At 45.2% G+C, this 10,138-nt stretch overlaps 1 protein-coding gene across 1 annotated transcript in view; it reads left to right on the forward strand.

Annotated features, from left to right (window-relative positions):
- NDUFA9 (NADH:ubiquinone oxidoreductase subunit A9) overlaps positions 1 to 4,040 on the forward strand; it is a 291,123-nt gene extending 287,083 nt beyond the window's left edge. The window contains exon 11 of the mRNA XM_069628323.1: positions 3,745 to 4,040. Within this exon, the coding sequence (XP_069484424.1) occupies positions 3,745 to 3,915 (171 nt within the window). The 3' untranslated portion in view covers positions 3,916 to 4,040. The remainder of the gene's footprint in view (positions 1 to 3,744) is intronic.
- The last annotated feature ends 6,098 nt before the right edge of the window (positions 4,041 to 10,138 follow it).

Genomic DNA, 10,138 nt, shown 5'->3' on the forward strand with positions numbered 1-10,138 from the left:
GGGAGGATGTCTGGCGGGCTCCTGCGCCAGTACTCGGGAGAGGACTTGGTCAGCTACGGATTCTCTTAGATTCAGTGGCTCTTCATGGTTTCAGCGCCTCGCAAACAGCACTGATGCAGAAGGAAGATCCCTGGTTGGACTCTGGTGAGGGATTTCCTGCTTCTGGAGAGTCCTTGGGAGGCTCCTGGAGCTTTTGGCCAGATTCGTTCTGCAGAAGACGTTGCACTTGCTAATGGACACTCGACCCCTGGCATTGGGCTTTTGAAGCACTGAAGAGGCACAGCAAGTCGCGGGGGGGGGGTTGCGCCAAAGTGGGGTTAGTCTGTGGGCTAGTTGGTCCCACCAGCCCAAGGGGAGAAGTCCTTCCGTCCGGAGCATCTAGGAGGGTTGCAGCAGGCTTCTCTTCACAATTTCTTCTTCGGATATTTCTTCTAGTGGTCGACTCTGCCTGCAGTCCCAAGAACCTCACTTTTTTTTAAGTTTGTTTACATTCATTCACAGCACTAAGCTGTCAATCACCCAGCAGGGTGGCTGTCCTTCCCGTACAGCCAGCCGGCCAATCAGGCCTGGTTTCGTGCAGGCAAACCTAGAGACAAAGGACAGGGGAGTTTCGGGACCCTCCCTCACTTCCTGTCCTTCCAGACACACTGGAGCCATGGGTGGGCTTCAGTGCTGAAGCACGCCAAAGGCAAAACACATAAAGGGCTCAAACCTGTCAAAACTTAAGAGTAAAAGTCAAGAAGGACAATACAAACAGAAAATCGCAAAAAAAAAGAAGACAGGCCATTTTGACAAAATGGTCACCCATGGGTGCTGTAGTGCAGCTGAGGTTTCAGTCTGTGGTAAAAATGCACATTGGTAGTAAAAAGTAAACGGTAAACCTATGCCACCAGCCATTTAAAGTAGTATGGATAACATAAAATGTTACATGAGAAAGTAGGATGAGGGGGCTACTAGGTAACCACCCAGCACTCCACATATGATGGTGTGTGCTGGACCTCCAAAGTAAAAAGGGTAAGTAAGATCAGTTTCACCTTACTATTCTTGGGAATAGTAGTTTACCCAAGAAAAGGTATTTAAACCTTCTCCGCGACACTGCACTGAGGGTGCCGTGTGTCACTATACAAAAAGCAGATGCCTATGGAGTTTGTCAGACTCAAAAACCAGTGAAGAACATAAAATCCTGGTCAGGGAAAAACACAGGAGGGAGTGAGAAAAAGGTCCCATTCACTCTGGCGTTAAAATTAAAAAGTCTTAAGGACAGCAAAAGAGCCGGCGGTCTCTAAGGTGGGAGGAAATTGGCACAGAACTGAAAATAAATTCTCCCTAACAACCCTCATTACAGGTCCTGATATCACAATCTTAGTGGGCCTAATGAGACCAAAATATTCAGAGCTACTGATGATATACTTTGTTTTAATCACAAACTAACAAGTTCACAGCAACAATCACAATTACTAATGTGCCAGTGTGTCCACACATTCCTATTATTCAGTTTGAGATTACACTTTGTTTTGATCACAAAAGTTCCTAACAGTTTTTAGGGTCCCAATAATGAACACAAATTCATATAAAATAAAAATATTTAGTTCAACTTCAAATCCTGCTCTTCATACATAACACAGTTATACTAATTGTATATCCTAACAATTCCCTCTTGCCTGACAATGCCCTTTCGCCAATGCATGTTTCAAACTCATTTTTGGTCCTGTTCAAGACTGGGCTATATTTATAGCAATACGAAAGAGCAAGTTTGCCTGAATAAGGTGAATGTTCTGTAGCTTTACTAGGGTTAGTGATCCATTGTTTCTGAATTATCCACTGGTAACAACAAGTGCACCTCGCGCTTATCTATGTATCCTGATTATTAAGCTCTCAAGGTGAAACCATCCAAAGACCATCTTAAGTGCCATGAATTCTGTGCCACATTGATTTACTTGCGTGCATGAGGTTGGTCAGCGTGTCTTGTGACTGCCGCAGAGGATCTGCTCTGCCTTGCCTGAGGCGTTTGTGTCCTGCGATATAGCCATTATGCCAGGAAACTGGTTCTGTCTTGTCAATGATGAATGTATTCTGATGTACTGGTAGTGAAAAAATGAGTGAGCAGCTTCCCTGACGTGGTTGGGATTCTTTTGTATTTTGACTTTATTTGCAAAGTGGGGCTGCTTCTATGTCCTAGTTGGGTTGTTGCTCTGGTGCAAAATCCACTAAAGAGAGAGTGGTTTACGTAACCATTAAAGAGAGACAAGGTACATGTGATGTGGCACCTCTTGCAGTGAGCCATAACTGAATGTAGGAATGTAGAGCATTGAAGAGCGGAATGGTATCTAGGAACAGGGAGTAATGGTAGAAGGAGAGAATAGGGATGCCACGGAGCGCATTCAGCTAGTCTGCTTTTCTGGCACAATCTGTTTCACATTACCCCTTCCAATCCCCCAGTGATGCTTCTGTTCGATGGCGCAGTCATGGGCAAATTTGAAGACCCTATCCCATCATATCCATGCACATGGTTGATTGCAGGCCAACCAACCCAACCCACTGTACCCTTTTTGTAATTGACAGCACTCAATTTGGTGGAGTTTACTGCGCTCGTTGCATATCGCTGATCAGCTGCACGCATAGAGACACAGTGGTTCTGTGCATGCAGCTGAGCCACGATATGCAATGACTTCACAGACTGCATCTGAAAGCAGTTGTCTGCTCAACAGCCCAAGCTCAAATAATGAAAACGTCCAAAGCTGTATATGTCTCCTGCTTTGCACACGTTTTACTGTCAGGGTAACTATTATCTCCCAAGGGACCATATCTCTCCATCCCTGAAATCTGTCCACTGGCTCCTGTGGCTGCAAGGATCAAGGCCAAGACCCTTTGCATTGTCCACAAGGCTTTCTGGGGCCGGGGCATCCAACTCTCTTCTGAAATACCTTCTTTCTATGCTCTTCGCTCAGCTACCTCCAACTCTGAGGGTCAGACGCTTTTCTAGGGAGAGAGCGGGGGGGGGGTAGAACTCTCTTCTCTGCAGGTGCCTCCCTCTGGAATGGCCTCCCTTCTCGAACGAGCTGGATCACCTCAAGGTCTGGAAGCAGCTCAAGGCCTTCCTTTTCTCCTCTGCCTCCTCTCTCGCTCCATTGCTGACTTACCTGTCTGCCGCGCTGACTGGTTGCTTAGTTCCATCGTTCCCTCAGAGTCCCACTGCTACCAGGCTCCCTCACGAACAGTCTTCCTCGCACTTTTTCCTGTCCTATGCACACTTGGGGGATGCAACTTAATCCCTACAGCCCCGCTGCCTCCTGCACTTATCTAGAGCCGCGCCGACTGGTTGCACTTACTCAGAGCCATGCTGCCCTGTTCGCAATTTTCCTCTTGCTTGCACTACCTCTGTCCTTCCCCTTGCACTTCTATTGTCGCACTTGCACGAAACGGAATAACACAAGGCCTAGTACGATCGTTTGTCTTGTACTCCCTTGTTTTCCCTCCGTTGTCTTGTGGCGCCTAGAAACACTTGTGTTAAAATTGCATATCATATTCTGAGGAAATAAGCACCATACCAAGTGTGCATTGCATGGTCAGAACGAATGAACATTTGAATTACTTGAATAGACCGGTTTAATAAATTGGTGGTCATTCTTATGTTCCCAAAATGCACTTTGTTTATTTTCAAAGCAGCCAGCCTCTTTTTTTCAGTTGTGTCTTAGTTGGATCTTGTGTTCTGTGCTTCTGACGTATGTTTGTTTTTCTTGCTAGTTTCATACTACAGACAAGAAGTTTCCAGACCTTCCAGGGTTGGAGGATTTGGGAATTGTTCCAACACCTGTGGAGCTCAAGGCAATCGAAGTTCTTCGCCGTCATCGGCGGTATCGCTGGCTGGAGTCTGATTTGGAGGAAGCCACGCCAGCAAAACCAGTCAACTTTTAAAGCCTCCGTGATGACCTGAACATTCTTGTACGTTGCCGATTAGCTGAAGTTTTCCTTTTATTTTGCTAGTTCTGCACCCAACTAGCTGTACATATGAAACTTAAATCTATATGAAACCAGTGAAACCTGGATCTCGTGTGTTTATTTCAATCACTGAAATAGAAAATGTGTAATGTCAGCAGCTTGCACGCAATATAAACATTTTCTCAAGCCATCCTTGTGATCCGCTTTTTCATGGAAACCTATTTCACTGCATCAGAAAATATTTCTCCCCCTTATAAAAACGATGGCAAACATTGGAGTGGTGGAAAAATGCATTTTAAGAATCCGCTTTTTGGACTACATCAATATTTTCCCTAATGCTAATAACTGTGCAAAATTGCACTTTCAGCAGCAAAGAGTTTCAGCAATGATGCTCCATGATTATTAACTAAGCCAAAGGCACTTGGGACTCCCCAGTGCCATTAGAGGAAGGGGAGGTTGCCTTTTGGTAATGGCAGGCTGGGAAATATTTTACTGATGTATAGGAATTTAAGACCTGTAAAAAAAGAATTCTCTAACAGGCGAGAACCTTTAATAAAATTGGAGGTTCTCCATTCTACGTGAAAAAGTTGGATTTGCCCATTGATCTTACAAAAACAGCATGGAACTTGATAACCAGTGCACTCTGACACGCTAAGGTTGGCAAAACTGACAAGGGAGTCTAAGAAAGGGTCCAGAACAAAATGTGCAGAAGATCTGAGGTAGTGCTCCCCACAAATAAAGTCGCCAAAGGGATTGCAGAAATAAACCAGAAAGTAAATATTGGAAAAGGGATTAGGAGGCTGTATGTACTTGGCAACAGAAAATAGAGGTCTTAAACAGTGAAACTATAACCATTGATTTCAAGGGGATTGGGTCCTCCGACGTATTCCATATCTATGACAGTAATCACCACAGCTGTGCTGCTTTGGAAAATCTTTCGCCGTCACTGACGTCGATATGCCATCCTCGAGGACCTCTTCTGACGGCTGACGTCACCAGATGTTATAAGTAGGACGCACGACGCCCGTAGCCTCAGTTCCGTTTTTTCTGCGAACGTGTTCGCTTTGGGAAAAAAAAACACAAATTAAATCTGTTTCTCATATTGTGGTTCATGCTGGACTCCAGCCTGTACGTGCGGGACTGGGTACCGAACCTGTGCTGCTCAGTGCAGTCTTGTTTACAAGACCAGAGCTTTTCCCCTGAGCTATCTAGGCGCGGAATAGCCTGTGGGAGTGGCTGGTCCCTTTTTGAGCAGGTATTCATTTTACAAACAATGTGACGCAACGACCAAATGGGCAGGTTGGGCTTTAGCGGCCCTGTCCCAGCCCCTCCATGTTTGGTTGACCTGGCTGACCTACAGAGAGGTGGCAATGACAGGACATAGACAATAAATGGTGAATGGGGCAGCACAGTTAACACATTAAATCGTGATGGGGCGGGGTTAGTACTTGCATGTCAGGGGAGTGATTTAGAATGGTAGGGCTGGCAGAAGGAGACTGCTAATTCTCACAGCAGTTTTTAAGTGTATGGCTTCAGACGTGAAGGAGAGAGTTAACTGCTTGTTACATTGAAGCTGCACAAGAATAGTCTAATTAGAATGCATGAAGAAGTTAGATGCACTCCACACAAGGCAGTTTACTCCTACCACACAATCTCTGTAGTTGTCGCCTCTCCTAATATTTCAAGGGTTAGCCCCCACTGTAATGTTGCACCCTGCGGCGATACTGAAGGTCAGAGGTCAGGAGAGGATGCTCAAGGGATGGCCGATGATGCCCAGAACAGTAGCGAGACACTGTACAACTGCAGTGCATAAACATATTGTTTTGCAAGAGACCTGGTATGTTCATAGAATGGAGGAAGTTCTTGCAGTTATCTGAAATAATCATTACGAACGAAGTCCGAACGTATCTGCTAACAAACGATTTCCTTCAGAATGGCGGTGAGTCTTCAGGAGGGTGGCAAAGAACAGGGCACAGACTTTAGTACAGTTGTTAAGCCACAATTGTAAAACAAAGCTGGCCTGTTAAGAGATCCGAATTGAATGGGCAAGTGTAGTAAGACTGAAGGAGCTGAGGAATGCTGTGAGATAAATGATAACGAGATGTATATGCAGAAACAGTTTGATAAGCCTGCAACGTGTGGTACTCATAGGAACAGTACATGGAGAATTGCATTTCACTGCAAGAAGTTGCCCACATTATCTTCATGTTGCTTTAACAGTGTTTCAGGTACTGCCTTGAAAAGCTTGCATAACCTGATTCGCTTAATATGATCCAAACCTGTTGTATGCCTGTGGGTCCCCTTTGCGGCTGGTCTGCAAACCCCTCCTTTGTCCCCTGCGGAGTTCCTGTTTGCACCTACACTTCTACCCCCCAGAAAATGGCATCCATGGAAAGAGAAATACTGAGCGTTGAGTTTTGTGTCAGATCTACCATGACACTCAATGTCTCATTTGGCGTTGCCATAGATTTGCATTGTATTTCTGGCTGCTCTGTTGAGTGAAAAGCTGATTTGAACAGAATTTTATTGTAGCTTTTACTTCTACACTCTGGATGGTCCTGGTGGACTACCATTAAATAACTGATTTCCATTGATTGTTTCGGTGCATCGCCTTAAAATCCATCTGTACTACCTTTTTAGTTTGTAAAAAATGCCTGAAGACATATCACTAGATTTCTTAATTTTGAATGCTGGAGACCCAGGATTAAATTGAGCTTTGTTTTGTTTAGATTATTTTGTCAGGTTGATGTAAAATTTGGTATTTCCCACAATCTATTTCAAACCCCTTATGTTCATTTTGTACAGTCTTGTTACAAGCCTAATTTGCTGTTTCCTGACTGGTCTTTGCTCTTGTGAAATGTGTAGCCCCAACTGTATGCATTGTCTGTGTCGGTACATTGCAGTTCCAACTTGTACTGATATCATTCTAGTTCAGCTTTGATTAATCAGGTTTTTATTAGTTACCGGGCCAGGCAACATCTGAAATTGCTGAAGATGCTGATGGAAACTTCTACAAGACAGTTAACCCGTTAGATTTGGCTATTGGTCAGTGCGTTTACCAGGGATGTAAAAGACGATATATATCTTTACAGGCAGCTTCTGTAAAGAAACACAAACCTGATTGTTACATGGCATCCCGCATTGTCCAAAAGACACATGTATTAAATGACCCAGGCAGAAACACTGCATATTTCCTTCGTGAGGATACGTTTATTCAGTGGAAAGGTGTCCTAGTTGGTAAGCACCATCCACAAGTGCCGTAAAGTACAGAAAAGTATCTGCAAGATTTCAACAAGGTTTGGATACTGACAGGGTCTCCAGCAGTGCTCCTGGAAAGGAGGGCCATATCATATTTCAAGTTGTCTTTGAAACCTTCTCCTACTTCACGAACCTGAGCAGACTCCATAGACGGATCAGGCCTTAGGATAGGATAAACACATTTTATTTATTAGAAGTAATTCTTTTACATGTTAGGATTTACTGGACTGTAAACACAGTGCCCTAAAAGCATGAATTATCCTGTAAGGAGTTGAGGTCTTTGGTGCATTCCTATTCACTTCTGTTCTGCCCTCCTAGCAGTATGTAATGAATCAGTCTTGGTATTGGGGATTTTGACTGCCCCCACACTTATTAATGTACTCCTGACTACTTGTTGACATGATGTCCTTCATCTGCTTCTTCTCCGTAGGTGGTCATCCTTTTCTTGTCCTTGCCACACCTCTGCTTCTCCTAGATTTGCTCAACTCTTTTGTATGACTCTGCTAGAACCCTTTGGTATCCCTCTAGGCCTGCCACATTGATGGATGTCTCAGACGCTTGTTTACCACCAATTCAGGAGAGGCTTTCATAGTTTCTCTCCTAGGTGTCACCCCTTCTAATTTCATGTCCTATTCCCTTGCTCCTATTTGTACACTCATCACCCCTTTTCCTCCTTGACAAGTCACAAGCCTTTGTCTTAATTGTTCCTCCCTCCCCTCTGTCTGGTAATGTCCTCTGCTCCTCCTCCTAGTCTTTCCCCGTCCCTCTGCCTGGGTTTCTTCTGAAACAGTACTTTTCCTTCTTGGGATAAACTACTACCTCTCAGCCTCCTAGTCTTCCATGTTACTGCTTTCTCAATGCTGCAAACCATGCTCATTCCTAGACCCTCCTCCAGTGTTCCTTCCTTCGCCTTCTTGGCCTCTTGTACTTCTCCTTCCCTCCTCCAGATGTACGTTACTTGTTCTCCAAACCTTGTCCTTTCCTACTCTGCCATTTACCTTCCTCTTTTCTGCTCCACCACAACTCACCTTCACTCTTCTGCCTTCTCACCAGCTTTCCATCCCTCCTCCAACTCCCTTTCACTAAACTCTCCTTCCTTGCTCCAACTCTTTCTCATGGCCAATCCTCTAGCGCCACCTGCTCACCTCTTCTTCCTTCCTCCAGCTCCTCTGCTTTCTCGCCACCTTGCAGTCCACCCTGCTTTTGCTGGCGCCAGCTCCCATCTCCCCCACTTGGCTTCACTCTTCGATTGCTCTCCCCTAAGCCCTCACCACACTCAATTCTAACCTTCCTTGAGCCGAGCTGGGTGATTTGCAGCACAGTAAAGTGCCCCTTTTCAGGGGAAACAGATACGTTCACATATGTACATGCTGACAGAATATCTGAACGCTCTGTCCACCATTTTGAATTGATTTCTGGCATGCCATGAAACGCACTTCTGGCCCACAGCATTTGCCAATTTGCAGCCTGAATTAGCCATTTTGGTGTACTGCAGGCTTGACTCTGCAGTTCCTGATGGCTGCCCTCGTTGTGTGAACCACTCCTGTCATATACAGTGAACCGTGGCCTGCTGAGGCTGCGCCACCTTCTTGCAAAAGAATGGTTGAACAGGTCTTTTCACATTACGGAGATGGCCACAGTTTTTAGTGAGAGGGTTTTATTGGGATAAACAAAACTCCACAAAAATGTCACAACAAATACACATCTCGAACAATGCTTGATATCGTCTCTTTTTTGGGTCTCCTTTAATTCAGTATTGACTCTTACGATGAAACTCGTTATTCTGCCTCTTGGCCCAAGATGCTGGTGTCTAATTGTGCCATGATTATATCTGCCTCTATATATGAGCCGGTTACTGTGCCTTGATCATGGGGTGGTTGATTACTTCTTGTGCATTCCCTTTTAAACCACTTTATCAATGTCTAGCTCTGCAGCGTTCTGTCGGCATGGAGGAGGTACTGATCCCCCTCGCATCTCCAAAAGGGCTGTTTGTGGCAGCTCTTTCGTTCATAATCTGGGATGCCCTGAAGCGCTTCTTTTCTACATGGTGCAGAGTTCAGGGAAACTGCCAAAAGTACCAACAACATGGTCAAAGCCAGAAACAGTCTGAGTTTTAACTGCCATGTTGGGATACTTGGAGTATCTCCAGTACACACCTGTCTGGGCCAAAGGTGTTGCAATGGGTTGTGGGACCCAGCCCCTTATGGGCTTTCCAGCTACACCCCAACACTCTGCGTATGACCGTCACACCTTCAAATCTCAGTTAAAATTCCACAGCAATGCTCTTTTTCCAGCCTAAACAAAAAGGCCCCATAGTGATTCACGGCGCCATGGTGCCCCGCAGTCTTTGCACCATGCTGGCTCCTCCAGAGCATGGTAAGTTACTGCTATGCTTCCGCTTTCAAGCTACCATACACTTCCGTAAGAAATGAAGCCTCCTTAACGAAGGCAGGAACTGAAGCGATATTGGAAGCATCTAGCACATCCCCTTGTAGAAATTAATAAAAAACAAGTGGCCAGAGTGGACTGCAACACAGGGTCTACTTACACTCCCAAAACTGATAGCCCATTTTAATCTCCCTGTTTGATATGCCATCTCTTATCACGTGGCAAGGCTTCCAGTGGTACTTTAGCAGAGGACCAAGTCATGCCAGGATGATTCTCATTGGTGAATGTTATGGCTAGCAAGGGCCCTGGGCTATATTGCTCCCACAAGTGGAATCAAAACAAGGTTGGATCAGCACACATTCATTACAACCCCATACCACATACCCTGTGCTTATTCTAAACCTCAGTGCTGTCCCCCCTGATACTATGCGGAGCCACTGCAAGCAGTTCCCTTTTTAGAATCCTGGACTCGCTTAACGCTAAGAAAGCTGTGAGATACTTATTTTGAATCCTTGAGGGCTTGGTTCTAAAGGTATTTGCCCCAAAGGGGTGT

The sequence above is a fragment of the Ambystoma mexicanum genome, chromosome 12 (assembly GCF_040938575.1).
Source record: "Ambystoma mexicanum isolate Mex_15411 chromosome 12, UKY_AmexF1_1, whole genome shotgun sequence".
In the NCBI taxonomy this organism is placed as follows: Eukaryota; Metazoa; Chordata; class Amphibia; order Caudata; family Ambystomatidae; genus Ambystoma; species Ambystoma mexicanum.